Source organism: Sphaerodactylus townsendi, linkage group LG07 (genome assembly GCF_021028975.2).
Source record: "Sphaerodactylus townsendi isolate TG3544 linkage group LG07, MPM_Stown_v2.3, whole genome shotgun sequence".
Taxonomy (NCBI): Eukaryota; Metazoa; Chordata; class Lepidosauria; order Squamata; family Sphaerodactylidae; genus Sphaerodactylus; species Sphaerodactylus townsendi.
The window spans coordinates 80,320,128-80,338,001 of NC_059431.1; the positions used below are offsets into that span (position 1 = coordinate 80,320,128).

A 17,874-nucleotide genomic window follows, 5' to 3' on the forward strand; every position below is an offset into this window, starting at 1 on the left:
GTCCAATGAAAAGAATTCGTGCAATAAAAGTATTGTTTATTTACTAATCATGAATATTTGCCCTAGATTTTCTGTCTTAATAATACTCACCATTTATTTACTGCTTTACAGGGTTCAAAGTGTTGCACAAAAGTTGTCTTGTATCAAAATCTTTTTGCAACCTGTGTGTGTGTGTGGGGGGGGCGGGGGTGAAGTATGAAACCCAGGCCTGAGGCTGAGAGAGAAAGCATGCCCACAGTCACTTAGTGAGCTTATGGGTGGGGGAAATCCCTTCTAACTGGGGACATCCTGAGTCATAATTCAGTCTCTTAGCCACTATGCTACAACACCACCATCACTTGAATATCCCTTTCATGCACAGGTGATAGTACGGGAAATTTATATCCATTTAAATAATTGATTTAATTTTTCCACTGCACAATTTATATGCTGCTTGAACAAGTGCGTATGTTACTGGTTACCAACTCAAATATTCATCTACAACTGAACTTTCTAGCATTCAGGAGCATAATCTCAAATGTACAGACATACTGGGTACATTTCTTTGCATCACAGAATTATAGAGTGAATTCTACAAGCAAGTCTTAATACTTTTCTTTTTGAACTCTATGCAACAAAACTGCTTTAAAAGATGAAAAACTGTAGCCAGTTTTTAGTGAGCTTGTGGGAAAGAGTTCTGCTACCTGCTCCTTCTTCTAACAGCCCTGCTAGTTCCCAAAAAGATGCCTTTGCAAATCAAGGTATCCATACAGAGTTATGTACAACACCAGGAAACCAAAACAGGATGGGTAAATAAGCATGAATCATTCCGGTGTGAGCCTTTTCTCTGTTTATGAAATTTGCACGAGAAAGGGACAAGTTCTCCTGACTTCTTTGGAACAGCTTTGGGAAAGAGGGAACAAGGGGTTATTAATGGGGAAAGGGCGAGATGGCCAAAACCCCTTCTGTAAACTGGATCCATTCATGAAATGACTGGATTCAACCCAGATGTGCTTCTGTGCCCCACAGTTCTTTAACCAAAATATTAATGACTCCAATTTTTAAAAGTTCAGATTTTAACTCTGATTAGAAATGTATGAGCTGGTTAGTGAATGTACAGAAAGAACTAAAAAATCAATTTTTAAGTAAAACACTCTGATTTATGTGTGTGTTCTAATGAATTTGTTTCCAACCCAGTTTTAACTATCTCATTCAAGATAGCTGGCTGTAGATGATGAGACTGAAGGCCCTGTGTAAGAATGCTCAGTGCTAGCTGCCCAAAAGCAAACAAAATTTTGATTTTTGTTAGCCCCATAAGCCCAAAGAGTTCACAACTACACACATGGGCAGCTACACAGATTAGAAGATTTATGGCTCAGTAGCAATTGGCCCATATCTTGCCAAATTCTAGTAGACATTTGGACACCACAAAAGCTCCATAATCATTCATACCTAAAATGATATTGCCGAGGAAGGTAGGAGAGAAGATTGTTTCCTACTCATACCATTATTCCCAGCATCCCCAGTCATAAAGCCGTGAAATACTGTGATACCTCAATGTGTGGATTTGTGGATATTAATTCCCCTTCTGTACTGCAAAGGGCCCAGGAAAAGCTGTCAATCTTTTTTTTTCAAACATGCAAAGGAGTCATGGGAATAGAAGAATTTACAACTTGCTCCCTACTCTTCCAGGAACACAGGCGGTTTCCACACGGGCTGAAAGCAACGACTTCAGCCTGGTAAAACACTGTTTTGGCAGGGATCCTTCGGACAGGTGCCGCTGCCAAAGAGATGCAGCAGCACTCTGTTCCCACCCAAACGGTGTTTTCAAAACTCGCTCAGGGAGGAAGTTTTCCTGCAAACGTCGGCTTCCATCCGCTGCTGGCATATTCCCCTCCCCTCCCCGGCCCCAAATGCCTCCTTACCTCCTGCTGGCAGGCGTTGCTCTGCTGTCACTCTGAGGAGGCCAGGAGACACACCCCCTGGCCTCCGTAGCTGCAGCCATCGCTCTGGCCATGGGGGCATGTCCCCTGGCCTCCTCAGAGTGACAGCAGAGCGATGCCTGCCAGCAGGAGGTAAGGAGGCATTTGGGGCTGGGGGGGGAGAAGAAGAAGGAGGAGGAGGAGGAAGAGGAGGAGGAGGAGAAGGAGTTTGGATTTATATTTCCCCCTTTCTCTCCTGCAGGAGACTCAAAAGGGTTTACAATCTCCTTGCCCTTCCCCCCTCACAACAAACACCCTGTGAGGTAGGTGGGGCTGAGAGAGCTCCGAGAAGCTGTGACTAGCCCAAGTTCACCCAGCTGGCGTGTGTGGGAGTGTACAGGCTAATCTGAATTCCCCAGATAAGCCTCCACAGCTCAGGCGGAAGAGCGGGGAATCAAACCCGGTTCCTCCAGATTAGATACACAAGTTCTTAACCTCCTACGCCACTGCTGCAGAGCCTGCTCCAACAGCTGCGCATCCCATGGGGCCGTTTGTGCGAATGGCCCCAGAGCCTGCATTGGCATGATTTATGCTGATGCAGGCTCTCTCCCTTGGCTGTGAGGAAACAGCCATAGTGTGCTTTTTGTTTCAACCAAGTCAATCATAACTGTCCTCAGGTAAAAATGTAATTAAAAAATGGGACTTCACCTAAACATCAAAAATACCACTGCCAACAAAGAAGTCCATATTAAAATCAACAACAAAGAAACAGAAGTGGTTGACATATTCATTTTCCTTGGATTCGTCATCCATCTTAATGGCAGCTCGACAGTAGAGCTCAGGGGACACTTAGCCCTTGGGCGAACAGCCATGGTGAGTATAGACCAACTATGGAAGTGCAAAGATGTCTCAATTACCACCAAAGAAAGACTGATAATAGCCATAGTGTTCCCAATCATGACATATGGTTGTGAGATATGGACACTGTCAAAAACAGATAGAAGAAAAGTGGATGCCTTTGAGCTGTGGTGTTGGAGAAGATTTTTACGAATCCCGTGGACAGCTACAGTCACCAACGAAGCTGTCCTGGAGCGTATTAACCCAGAGATGTCCCAGGAGGGCAAGATCACTAGTCAGAAGCTGACCTACTTCGGACATGTGATGAGGGCAAATTCACTGGAAAAAGAGATGCTACTTGGAATGGTAAACGGAAACGGGGTAGGCCAATGACTCGGTTGGAAACCATTAAGAGAGACATTAATGAACATCAACTAATTGAAAGAAGTTGTGGCAAACAGGGAAGCAGGGAGGGGACTGGTTTACAGAGTATCCAAGAGTCGGACACAACTAAACAGATAAAGAAGAAGAATCATTACCTTTTTCTTTGAACTCTTTATAAGTCATTAATTTTGTGAGTAGGGGAAATGCTACCCATATCGCACTGACAAACGCTGAGCAAATTCCTAGGTACGTAAACAAGACCAACATAATCGACCAAAAAATCAGTGAAACATCGAAGAAAATCTCTCCAAGGAACTGTTCATTTGCATTCTGGGAAAAGGGAAAAATTTACAGTATAAGAATAAAGCCTCTCCCTTACTTCTAATAGTCAATATTTCAAACATTGTGATACAGTAAATTAGAGCACAAGAAGTGAAGAATGCTTTCAGACAGTGCTCATCCTCAGGAGAATTTTGCCTCATGATATCTTTTATTTCCTAATGAGATACAGAAAAACTGGGTTGTATAATTCCCATAACATGATTGCAACTGAGGGTCTAACCTATCTCAAAATGTCGTTATATTATTTTTTCCAAATAAATATTTAATTAGGGCTATTTTCAAATTTAAATTTAGAACACAGACATGCATCCTCCTTGGAATGCAGAACACATGCATATCTTGCACTCTTTTGCAGTTTCATTCATCCAACTTCCCCACCCAAGTAACCTGAACAAGCAGTACAATTTGCAGTCCTTGGACATCTTTGACTTTGCTTCAAGATCACTTCCAGATCCCTCTTCCCAACCCTCCAAACAGCAAACTAATTAGTTCACCACACAGCAACAGGAAAATTCTCATTTGCAAGGAAAGAGCAAACCACAGGTCACCAGTTTGGATGAAAAGTAACTCAGAGCAGACTTCAGCAGAAGTACATCCTGCTAAAATAATGGGGTTAGGACTGGAGGCTGTAATTCAGTTTAATGGTTTTTCCGCATTGTCAGTTTTCTTGTGTCTAACTCCCTGGTTTTTTTTGGGGGGGGGGGTTGGGGGGGGGTAATTTCACACATGCTTTACTCCCTCTGGTGGCCAATTTGATAAACATTGCAGGTGGTTTTTTTAAGCAGAATATAACAGGTTATAACAAATTGACCACTAGAGGGAGCAAAACACATGCAGAACTGGACTTCCCCCTTCCCACAAGAAACAGAAAGTCAGACTTAATGAAACGGAGTATGAGGAAAACCTCTACAATCGCCATGTAATTAGTTTGTCAAACACAAAAAAGAGGATTGTGAAAGCTTCAAGGGTCATTCACACACATCAAACCACAGACTGGCATTCTGTCAGAATCAAGTCAACGGATATGCTGAAATCCACAAATGAACAAGGGTGAGGGAGAAAAGAGACTTGGATCCTTGCTCCTCTTTAATGCAACATATAAACTAGCTGACAATCAGGTCAGAATTTCAGGTCACAACAATCAGAGAAGAAAAACACAGTTATTATTCATTTTATCATTTATTAAATATACAACATACTTTATATATGGAATATATACTTACTTTATAATGAAATCTCTTGACCAATGTGTGCACAAAAATCAATTTAGCCAAGGCTGCAGTTCCATACAGAAAAATGGACACATAGAAGTGAGTGTACCAAGAAAGAGAGCGTCCAATGAGAGAAATAAACACTGCCAAAATAAGGATGCCAAGCAAAGTGGTGAGCCAAGTCAGAACTGTAAACACAAATGCAATGGCAAGTTCCCTTGGGTAATTAATCGCTGAAAAAGAAGGAGAAATACATTAACAACCAAATTAACAACCTCTACTACAATGTGTTCTTTTACAATCAACAATAAGGTTGTCTAACAAAAAAACAGAACAGCTAATGTATAAATGTATAAAAACACTGGTTTGAGTATAAGTATATTCTTCTAGAATAGTGTATTTGAGAATTGGTTGAATACAGATATTTACATTGTCATAAAAACTTGCTAAACTTTTCTGCCACTTAAGCAATGCAAAGCAAGTTTAGATGTTTTTTAACCTTATATGTTTTAAAACCATTAAAATATGTACAAGAAATAAAGAATGCAGACTTTGAAAACACTGGATCTCAAACATTCTCAACTTCATTTTGATCAGGAAAATGAAAGCTGCAATGAGAACAGAAATAAATCACTAGAAGATGTGATATCGATAGAACTTGTCTTGTTGAAAGGCACCTCATGTAACTGGGGTTCTAACTCTAGTTTTTGGCACCTCACTCCCCTTCACAGAAGGCAAAAACAGAAGTTTGTTTTGAGGGTTATGGGTGGTACAACACAAAAAACTAAAGAGGAAGCTCAAGCTGCATAAGGAAGTCCTGCTCCTATACACGTGGCACAAACCATTAAAAACGAGATCCACTTTGTCTGAAAACCATATAATGGCCTGGACTTACCTCTCATTCTGGGCTGTAATATTTTTTTGCCTAGATAAAGAACAGCCAGTGCTGTGATGACATAGTTCAAAATGGCACCAACACGAGCTGGGTAAGCCAGAATAAACACACCGAAGACATCAAAGAAGACAGTTTCCCCATGTTGATATTCATAAGATTTGTCCAGGTTGTCTGATTTTGCCAAGTATTTCAGCACTCCTAAGATATTGTCTCCTTTAGAAAATTAAAAATGTACATTTAGTATATGGCTTTAGTATCGGCCTTTTCACACTAACATTTCATCAAATCCATGTTAACATGACACATATTAAAGTTATTGGACCTATTTACCATTTTTATTACTGTAAGAATATTGCTACTCAAACCCTAAAACACTGCAATGCCCATTTCTCTTTAAGGATGAATCAAATAATACCAAGATTATATCTTCCCTGCAAATGTAAAGGCTACATTTCAGAAGTGCACTTCTGATTGGGTCTTGTGGGGAAGGGAAGGGGGAAAGCACTTATTCCTCCAACCCCACACAGTTTGTCTGTTGATGGTGCTTAAGGCAATGGTCTTCTTCTCTTTACAAGATACAGGGCACAGGGTATGGGAAATCATACAAGGGTTAAAAGATTAAGCTGTTTTGTTTGTCATGCAGCCTCCACAACTGTTTTCTCAATTACCTTACCCAGAAATGGAAAGGACACTGGGTGGCAGTTCAAAGGATCTGTTGGATCCAGTTATAGCTTTTTCAAGAGCAGCCTTTCCACTCCCTCTTTCAACTTCCCCAAGGAAGAACCCTGAACTCAGGGGCAAGACTGATCATTTTCCCTAGAGGTACCTGTACCATGTCTCTGGTGGCTTTCACCAGACAAAACGAGCATGGATCTAAGAGGCAAGTGGTAAGCTTCACAGCTCCCAGGATCCTGTTGATATCATCTTGGGAGAGATGGCTAAACTGGTCCAATATCGAATCTGAAGATGGCCAACGGGCCTCCAGTTTACTGACTACATCAAAATTGACAGAAAGTTCTGGTGGAGTGATAAGATTTTATCTGCGAAGAAGTTTGCAAATGCCTCAGAGATGAGTTCCAAATTCATAAAAATTTAAGGCCTCTCTATAAGGGTCATCAAGGACCAAATCACCCTAAACTATAGATCCAGGAAGGAGTTAGCAGATGCGATGCTAACTGCATAATATTCTTTTTCCACAGCCTTCACTACCAGCTCATAGGCTTTCATAAGCATCTTATAGGATGATCTCATCACTTTATCATGAAATGCCTTTGACAACTACTCTTTGGGCACAGTTCTCTAACCAGTTCCCTACTCCACCTAATTATCTTAGAGTTCGATCTTCAGCCTTCCAGTTTACCCATCAAAATATCATAGGGCATGCTGTCAAAAGCTTTAATGAAACCCAGGTAAACTATGTCAATGGCATTCCCACAATCCAGTACACTCATTGTTTGATCAAAGAAGGAAATGAGGTTGGTCTGGCAGGACCTGTTAAGGACCAATCCATGCTGATTTTCCTGGATCACCAAGTTGTTCTTCAGATGGCCGCAGATTGATCCCTTTAAAATCTGCTCCAGTATGTTCTCAGGGTCAGAGGCCCAGACAGACTAGCCTATAGTTTCCTGGGTAATCCTTCCTCCCTTTTTTGAAGACAGATAACATCCATCCTCCTCCAGTCTTGTAGCACATCACCTATCCTCCAACAGGTCTTAAAGATGATGGACAAAGGCTCTCAGGTGCAACTGTCTGGCTCAGAGGATTTGTACTCACCCAATGCAGCCAGGTGCCTCACAATATTTGTGTCTATGTCAGACAGCAGCTCAGACACGAGGCCTTGGCCAATACCACTCTAGATGAGCCCATTTTTCTTCTTCAGGGAAAAAAACTGAGGCAAAATAGACAGAGCCTTTCTGTCACCTCTTTCTTCTGTCAGTTTCCCCATTTTCACCCAACAGTGGGCCTATTACCTCTTTTACCTTGTGTTTGCTCTTCACATCTCTGAAGTTTTTCTTCTTGTAGTTAGCCTCCATAACCAGTCTCTGCTCACTCTGAGCTTTGGCCTCTGATGGCTGACCTACAATAGCTCTCAGATACTCTTCTTTGAGGTATGTCCTTCCCTCTATTTCTTGAAAAATTCCTTTTTCTTCCTTCATCATGGAATTATTTATTAAGACAGTGCCTGTGGTTCTCAGCTATCATTGTAGTCAACATGGAAACTAATATTTCAGGCTTGCAATAAATCTGAAAAACCTCACATACCAACCTGCTCTCTGAATAGAATCTGTCAGAATTCGATCTGCTGTGTCATATTTTGTATGATAGATATAGCCATTTTCAATGAAAGCCAGGTCTATTCCTATAAATACAATGAAGTTAACATCAACATTTTAATAAATAGTCAAGACATCATTTACAGTACCAAATCACAGAACATTTTTATGCAACTTAATCTTTAAAAGGACAGACTGAGTATTAACATTTGAATTTGTTGAGGACCCCAGTTTGTGGGAAGGAAAGAAATTCTCCTTTGCCCAGTTACCTGCATTCAGACATGACAATAAACTGGAATTTGACTGAAGGCTTCCAAACCAGAAAACTGTGAAAAATGTGCCATGCATGAGAAAAGGAGAGAGAGAGAAAGGAGCATGACTTTGACAAACAGCCAAGTTCATATTCATCACAGGCAGAAATTTTTCATCATGTCCAAATGCAAACTCAGTAGGTATATAGCAGTTAGAAGCCAGACTATATCTGGTAGCCAGATTCAAATTCCATTCTGTCTATGGATAGTTGTAGGTTATGCTGGGTTGGTATCAGCATGAACTACTTCACAGGGTAGTTATAGTGAGGATAAAATGGAGGAGGGCAGAGTAATGAAAGCCACTCAGTTCCCACTGTGGAAAAAATGGGGTATAAACTAACTAACTAACTAACTAACTAACTAACTAACTAACTAACTAACTAACTAACTAACTAACTACATACATACATACATACATACATACATACATACATACATACATACATACTAGGAAGCCAGTAACGGTCCTACTAGTATTGTCTGACAACATACCTGGAATGTGGCCAAAGTCCCTATAAATTCGGAAGTCTGTATCTGCTGGGATGATGCCACTTTGAAACACCTCTTGAGCTACAACACAGGCAAAAGGATGTTTTGCAGCAGAGATATAGGCCTGCACCAGCCAAGCATTTTCAGGTCCTGTAATCATTAGAAAACAGTAATAAACTAAATATTTGTTCATTTATAATTGTTGTATTATTTAGTTCTTAGGCTGCTCAACAAAAAAGATTCAGAGAACAAATGTAAAATTAAGTGAGAAAATCCACTTGCAATTTCAGTGCTTTTAGTCCCAACATAGCTCAATTAATGAAGATATTGAAATTTGGAATGAAGTAGACAATACAAATCCTCTGAGATCCATACCAAAGAAATGTAGAATATATGGTAATGTAGCATTATAAAGAATGCAATGTGGGAAAAATAATTTTGAATATGAGCTTATTCCTTTCATTTTATTCCAGAATATTTTAATACTTAAGTCTGAAAAAGTTGAATTCTTGCAAAAAGAATGCAAGGTCCAAGGATACCAAGGACATCAATCAGTTAGTCTCAAACTGTATTAATCTTTGTGTCAGAAAAAGAGGGATGTATGAGGAGCAGCCATTTCTCAGTCCTGCAATTTCCTAATGACACTAACTAACTAACTAACTAACTAACTAAATAAATAAATAAATAAATAAATAAAGTGAAGCAAGATCTGTGAAGCATTAGTGAAGCATTAGTGAAGCAAGATCTGTGAAGCATTAGTGAAGCAAGATCTGTGAAGCATTAGTGAAGCAAGATCTGTGACAGGAAGGGCAAATTCAGCAATGATGAGAGAACAAGTAGGAACCTGCAAGGACTTGTGGGAGGCACCTCATTTCCCTCTCCCCAACTATTTCCACTTCCCTGGAAGCTTGCATTGCCTCTCCCCTTTTCAGCTTTCTTCTCTCCTTCTAGGGTTGCCAAACTCCAGGTGGAGGCTGGAAATCTCCTGTATCACAGCAGGTCTGTCAACTACTGAAATCAGTTTCCCCTTGGGGTTGCCAGCTCCAGGTTTGAAAATTTCTGGAGATATGGGGCTGCTGGAGCCTTGAGAGAGTGGGGTTTGGGGAGAGGGGAGAACTCAGCAGGGTATTGTGCCATACAGTCCACCCTCCAAAGTAGCCATTTTCTTCAGGGAAACAGATCTTTATTGTCTGAAGGGCTGTTATAATTATGGGAAATCCCGAACCTCCACCTGAAGTTGACAACCCTAGTTCACCTGAAGGAAATTGCTCCTTTGGAGCGTGGAACCTATGATATACCTTTTTGAGGTCTCTCCCCTCCTCAAAACCCACCCTCCTCAGGCTTATTTCCCCCTCCCCTAAATCTTCAGGTACTTGGCAACCCTATCTCCTTTACACCTCACCACCTATCTTCAGCTTTTCCTCTACCCCAGCAGCCTCTACCTAGGTAAACTGTGGCCCAATTGTGTGGTGCCAGCTACTGGGCCATGCCCACTTGCATGGTGAGGAACCCTCAAGATCTATATCCCCCTAACCATACTATTTATTCTTTCTTCCCTCTTGGCAATCCCCATATCCTCTCCCCTTCCCTGTCTCCTTCTCTCTTTCTCAACAATCTTCTAATCTGCCCATCTTCAGCTATTTTTATTATTCATTCAGTTCATTTTGACACACACACCCCTTTTCCATAGCAGGAACCAAAGCAGATTACATTGTTCTCTTCTCCTTTATATCCACACAACAACCTTGTGTTAGGCTGAAAGTATGTGACTGGTCCAAAATTACCCAGTGAGCTTCTACAGTAAGATGGGTATTCAAATGTGAGTCTCCCAGATCTTACTCTGAAACTCTAACTGGTACACCACACTGGCTTTCATAGAGTGGCTGCTGTTGATCAGTAACAAGTAGCCAGGTGGTATCAAGTCACCCAGCGTTTCCTGCCAAGCTTTGAGTTGCTAAACTCCAGGTGGGACCTGGATATCTCCCAGAATTAAAACAGTACTCCAGGTGACAGAAATCTGTCTCCCTGGAGAAAATGACTGCTTTAGAGGTGGGAACTATAGCATTATATTCCGCTGAGACTTTTCCCCTCCTCAATTCCTGCCCTCCTCAGACTCTACGTTAGAATCTCCCAACCTGGAGTTGGCAATCTTAGCAATGGAATCCATTGCTTAAAACTACAGGCACTTCTTTTATCATTTTTGGGTTTTTGTTTAAACCTCCAATGTTTTTTATATTTCACTTTTTTTTTCTTTTTTTGCAAATCTGGGGCCTTTTTAAAGTTTGTTGAAAGAGCTGTTTTGCCCGTGCACAACTCCAATCACCAGATTTAGGTACCTTCCGTTTTGGTCTTCTTGGCCATTAGTATATAGATAGATTCTGCTTATACCTATAAATGCACAAGCATTTGCACAGCAGTGCCAGAATGATACTCTGAGTTTAAAAGCCAATGTTCCCCCAAAGCAGCCCCAGGAAAATCAGCATACAGCAAATACGTTCCTCATCACTCTCATTATCTGATGCTCCTTCATAGCTGAAGGTAAAGACTAATACAGAGGACCCCACCAACTTTAGGCATCAGAAAATAACATGGTCACCTCAGGTGGCAGCTGCTACAGAAACACTACTTAGCTCTTTTACATTTAATAAATTAAAAGAGAATATATTACAGGCTGACACACCAGAACGTGGAATACATCACTTTGAACAACTAGTTTCAAATTTAGCAGGGGAACTTCAAGCCGTCTCCTCGACCAAATCTAAGGCTGTAAACGGTCATAGAGAATGGTTTGATCGCTACTGTATTGAATTTAACAACTTAATACGATCATTATATAGAAGTTACCGCAGCACAGGTGAGGAAAAGCTACTCAGCAATATAACCCAACTGAAAAAGGATTTTCAAATTATGGTACAATGGAAACGAAAAAATCAATTCGAACAGCAGTGGGAACAACTATATCAAGCCACTTTAACAAATAACATTAAGCAATTCTGGCAGATCATAAATAGAAGGGCCCAAACGTGCAGTATCCAGTTGCCCCATTTCATAGCTGAAATAAATCATGTGACAAAGCAAAGCAGTAAGCAGTTTTTCAGTTCTATTTCTCAAAGTACTTCTAAAAAACAGCACCGTCAGGACAGACAGGGAACAAAATGTGTTTTGTTTGATCCATAGCTTGCATGGTGTACCAGGAACAACCAGAAGAAAACACGTGCCTTTTTTCTAGTTAGAATGATTCCCTGCACAAGTTCCCTACACAAGTTCTCCCCACCCCCACCCCCACCAAATCAAATCTGCACAAGAGCAGAGCTGCATTTTAGTACTCTCCCTTTCATGGCAATAAAGCTTATGTGGTTAAACCTCCTGGAAGATTGTGCTCTTGAATCTTTTTCTACTTCATTACCCATTCCTCCTCTCTCCCAAGTATTTGTACATTCCACACTCGTACATTCCATTCTCAGCATGTGTTTAAGCAGGGGAAAAATTATTATAAGTTTTTGAAACTGTCTCAAATGAACAATATCGTATGGTGATATTTTCCTTTTTCTAATACTTGTGAAGAGGAAGCAAATGAGGATCACAAAATCTTTAATTTCATCTGACATTACTCTATCCACTGTATTTTCCTCCAAAACTTTCACTTAAACAAATACTAATCTCTGTCACTTAAGCAAACACTAATACACAGAAGTTAAAGGCCCTTGTCACAAGGGTTACAAAAAAAATTCTACAACTTTAGGCAAGAAATGTGTTTTAGCTGAAACACACACCCAAAACAGCAGCCATATGCCTCTGTCCCTCCTCTCAGTTTTACATATTTCTCCTCTCCTGCCAGCTGCCGCTTATGCTGGGGAGTATGTACAAAACAAACCACACTATTATGCCATCATCAAGTAGGTAATACTAAACAAGACAGAAGACTAGGGAAGATAGACTCATGGCTACTGATTTGGAAGCAGCTTATCTTTTCGGTAAAACTGCAGTGATTCACAAATGAAAAAGAGGAAACAGCAAAGTCAATTATGTTTATTTATTTATTTATTTATTTTTCAGTCTTACAGACCGCCCAACCCCCGAAGGGCTCTGGGCGGTTTCACAAAGTAGTTGATGGAACTTATTTTTAACACTTCCTTCAGCTTGCACAAAAAAGGAACTGTATGGTTTGGTTACAGCAACAGGTTTTCTGAGAGTCTACTTCTGAGCTCCTGGACAAGATACTTATCTTACCACACATGTGGATTATGATGTAAAAAGCCATTTATGCGTATGCAAGAGAACTATGCACACAGTCAGAGCTTTCCTTGCAATTTTTACTGTTACTGCTCACTTGTCCAACACGGCAAGAAACAGTTGGTCTTTTGAGGCATGTATAGTAATATCCTATGCATGTTTGCTCAGAAGTCACTATACTCAGTAGGACATACAGGCAAATCTATATAGGATTGTACTGATGGATTTGTCTGCTGAGGAAACTGTGGCTGTGAAAAAAAACACAGTAACTGATATTTCAGCTATGCACACAATTTTCTTTCACATACTAACCTTCCATGTTGGCTGTGAGGAATGATTTGGAGAATCTAGTGAAGTCAACAGCTGTGCCACACACTCAAGATACTCTCAAAATAGCAAATCAATATTGAACACAAAATAGTGACACAAACAACCCAATCCAGACCTTTGGGTGATACACTGCTGCCACTCTGCCTCCAGAGGGCTTCCAGGGGCTGTGGGGAGGCAGTAAAAAGCTGAAAAAAACCAGCTGCCTGAAAGCTCTCCACAGGGAAGTTCTGTCTCCAGGAACGCCTCTACAGTGTTGGCCTCCACGTTAGGCCGGCGCAGCTACGGAAGCAGCGGCTACAAGAGAATCAGGAGCTGTGGAGCTCCGTGACACCTTCCCGCCTCCGTTTGCCTTCCTGGCTGGCATAAGTGCCATTTGTGCCAGCCAGGAGGACAAACATGTCAGCGTAAGTCCGCATCACCTCCTGCAGCCATTCTGCTCCCGCCCCAGATTGGGTCATAAGTATGACAACAGGCAGTGCCTAATTTCTATTATCTTATTCAGCCTGCTTACACCAGCTGATGAAATTTCATTTGAATTTTTAATCTTTTAAATATTTAGAGGTTAGGAATTACATCAAATTTTCATCAAAGGCCGTCTAATGAATTTAAATGCTGTTTCAGTTTTAAAAACATATTGCTAAAATTCATCTTGAAGTTGCTACCTCTAAACCCACATGATTTCTAGGGTAGGGTTGTATTTTCACTGAATGTTATTCATCAATATATTTATTTTATAAATTGTGGCACGAATTACATGATCTGTCTAGAAGCACACCCTTGACATCTACTATGACCTTCTTTACAAAAAGTTCATGTTAACATGTTTTTGTTTATACAAAGAGCCCAAAACTTCCTAGGACATATGTTCAAGTGACAGGGGCAAGCACAAACAGTGCCATTGTTAAGGATGCATGAAAACATGGTAAGGTAATCATGGAAATCACTGCTGACAAAATCCTTGCTTTTCTGCTTTGTACATTATACTTGTGCTTACGAGTGTATGGTGAAAGACAGATAGACACTGCTCACATGCACAGAACCAACCGTGTGTGAACTGAGGAACAGATAATACATTAGTACCTTAATTCTTAAGAGCAGGGGAGTGGGAGAAAGAAACTAAGAAAGCTGCCACAATCAGATTTTACAAAACACCACAAAGATTATAAACTGTTCCCTTTTGCCTATTATCCTGCCAAATCTTAAGAGAAAGCAAAAGAAATCTCTGTTTAATGCAACTGTAAAAACAATTTTTAGACTACTTTAAAGAAACAAGGCCACTTTAACTAGCTGAGTTCTTCCCATCAACTTATAGCGCCTTGTTCTTCCCTTTCAGAATGTTCAGATTTCCTCAACTATGGAACAACCGAAGCAAATGAGGAAAACTCTCTCTCTCTTCTGATTTTCAGAAGGAGATGTAATTTCAGAGATTGCTGCAGCGTTAATACTTACAAGGGTTCTTTCTTCTGAGTTTTATGGTGCAGGCTAGAGATAGATTTGTGGAGAGTTATTTTAATATTGGTCCTGTAGTGGTCCAGCTTAGCACAATCGCATCACATTTCAAAGGCTAAGCAGGATCAGCCCTGATTAGTACTTGGATGGGAGGCCATCAAGGAAGTCCAGGGTTGCCATACAATGGCAAGCAATGGCAAACTGCCTCTGAACATCTCTTGCCTTAAAAACCCTATGGAATCGCTGTTAAGTCAGCAGCAACTTGACAGCACCTTCTATCACCACATTTTACTGCTAATGAGCATTTAATGTCATTATTGATTCATTCTGGCAGTTTTTAATATGCTGCCTTGGATCCTTTGGGGAGAAAAGCAGAACATAAATATTATAACCTATAAATACCTGTCTGGCAACAGCAAAGATGATCTAACTGGTTTAACTGGGAAACATATGAAAAGTAATTTCCCCTTTTCATATGCTTTTACTTTGGCCATAACAAAAATTCAGCAGTACAGCAAAATATTAAAGTTACAGGACAATGAATGAGAGATCAGGTATCAAAAGTTATTCTTCCTTAAACATTATTTTGTATTTAAGTGGTGAGCATTTTTAATTTTTTCAAAAGAGAAAAAACCCCAACAGGATTACAGAAGAGGTGCTAAGCTTCTTACCTGTTTGAAATACAAGCTCTTTCCCTCCTACTCCAGCAGCCTCCAGATTAATAAATGCTCTAACTGATTTAGCCCAATGGTGCTGTGTAATGAAGCCATGACTAGCCTTTAGAAGCAAAGATAACAGGCATCAAACATGACAGCTATTATCTCAATACATAAAATATTTGGCTTTGACAAGATGCTGCCAATCGCAGTAGTAGAATGCACTGCCAGACAAGAAAGATGATTGCAGGGCAGCATACACATACACAAAAGCTGAACTGTAATCGAGCAGCACACCTACATGACATGTCTGTGTATCATAATATTGCTTGGAGCACAGCATCCCATTATGACCCCTGCCCCACGTAAAGTCTGAAATGGTACAGTTCATGCTGGTCCCTCCTGAAGCCCCCTAGTAGATGAACACTAATAAAAGGCATTAGCAGAATATTAGCATACTCCACAAAATTTAAAACACATCGACAGTACGAATAAAGGGCAACATTATACTAAAGGGCTTTATAAATTTTGTTGTGAATACTTACTGAAATCATAAATATATACTGATACTGCATGTTGTTTTGTTATATTTATTAAGGAATACAACTTGCTACACATTTTATGCAACAGTGATAGCAAAGACTTTTCAAGACTGAGTGCCCAAATTGCAACCCCAAACCCACTTATTGATCCCAAAGTGCCAACACGGCAATTTAACCTGAATACTGAGGTTTTCATTTAGAAAAAACGGTTGGCTCTGAGGCGTGCGTTACTCGGGAGTAAGCTTGGTGGTAGTCGGTGGCTTTGTTTTGAAGCAACCGTGCAACTCTTCCAACGGGTAAATCACGACCTTAGGAGGGTTTACTCAGAAGCAAGCCCAATTGCCAGCAACCGAGCTTACTCCCAGGTAAAGGATCGCGCTTTAGTTCTTTGCAGGAAAATCAGTGGGGTTTAACAGCGCTTAACAGTGTTACCTACACTGCTTCCCCAAAACTAGGTCTTAGGTTTAATGCTAATAATCGAGCCCAGCGGCCCAGGCCAGCCTAGAAGCGGGGGGGGGGGGGGCCTCTGTGCATGCCCACAGAGAGGGCTCTGAGTGCCACCTCTGGCACCTGTGCCATAAGTTCGCCACCACTGTTATACAAGATGGTAACAAAGGGGGTGTTAAAATGTGTGATTCTGATTGCACACGACCACATACAAGAATGGAATTTACTACTTGCCTGCCGAATCCACCTGCCAAAGTTCCACCTCAGGATTTATCTAATGTCTATATCATGAACAGATTTGCATACAATTGGAGTTTAACTAGAGCAGGGGTAGGGAACCTGCGGCTCTCCAGATGTTCAGGAACTACAATTCCCATCAGCCCCTACCAGCATGGCCAATTGGCCATGCTGACAGAGGCTGATGGAGTGCTTCAGGCTGAGAGAAACATAGGTCCTGAACTAGAGCTACCTCACTCAAACAGACCTGCTCACCAGATTACCCACTTTGAGCAGGGAAAGCTTCTGTGACACAGACTTAAACTTGTTCTTCTAAACAGAATTGGAATCAAACCAGAATTGGAATCAAACCAGAATTGGAATCAAACCAGTTGTGGTATCTAAGGAACCTTCAGGCTTTTACTTCTGAAGAGTGACATCTTCAGAAATGATTAATAAGTAGGCACTCTTCAGCTCAAAGAAGAAATAAAAAAAATTACATTGGGCATTTCTAGGCCCTTAGGACTCAAGAAGAATGTGGTATCCTTGTGCAAGTGTTTGACTGTATCTATATTTTAACTATAATGCAGACTTACCTGCAAGATGCTTTCTTCTGCACCATTGAACAGGAATATAATAGCATGCTGCAAAGGTTCAGGAGATTTTGAAAGTGTGTGCAGTATCTCTAGCATCACAGAACAGCTGACAGCGTCATCACTGGCACCTTATAATAATAAGAGATTCAGTGCAATACATTTTTATCCCTTTAAATGCAATTCTCTACCTATATCAGCTTTTAAATTCAATCAGCCAGATGATAAATATTTATGATAAAAATTTCTTGCAAGCCTAGATAATTACATGAAAAATTCTAACATAACTCCAAGGAAGAATTTTCTCTCCTCTAGCCAAATCTGCATATATGAAACCACTTGAAATATAATCAGGTCCTATGCTTCTTTGTTTTGGTTTGCATATCAAAACACAGAGAGTTTGGTTTTATACCCTGCCTTTCTCTCCTGTAAGGAGACTCAAGGTGGCTTACAAGCTCCTTTCCCTTCCTTTCCCCACAACAGACATCTTGTGAGGTAGGTGGGGCTGAGAGAGTTCCAAAGAACTGTGACTAACCCAAGGTCACCCACTAGGAACGTAGGAGTACGGAAACACATCTGGTTCACCAGGATGGCTTCCATCCCACTTCAAGGTGGAGGAGTGGGGAATCAAATCCGGTTATCCAGATTGGAATCCACTTGCTCTTAACCACTACACCACTGTAAGACTGGCCTAAGGGTTAACATACTGTAAGCAAAATAGTATGATAAATCACAATAAATCTCAAAAATGCTTGTAGGCAGGAC

The 17,874-nt window shown here is 40.8% G+C and overlaps 1 protein-coding gene across 1 annotated transcript in view; it reads right to left on the reverse strand.

The window, feature by feature from the left end:
* ERMP1 (endoplasmic reticulum metallopeptidase 1) overlaps positions 1–17,874 on the reverse strand; it is a 50,588-nt gene that overhangs the window by 23,142 nt on the left and 9,572 nt on the right. The window contains 7 exon segments of the mRNA XM_048503196.1: positions 3,278–3,452; positions 4,688–4,908; positions 5,571–5,783; positions 7,837–7,929; positions 8,647–8,793; positions 15,327–15,432; positions 17,113–17,240. Coding sequence (XP_048359153.1) covers positions 3,278–3,452; positions 4,688–4,908; positions 5,571–5,783; positions 7,837–7,929; positions 8,647–8,793; positions 15,327–15,432; positions 17,113–17,240 — 1,083 coding nt within the window.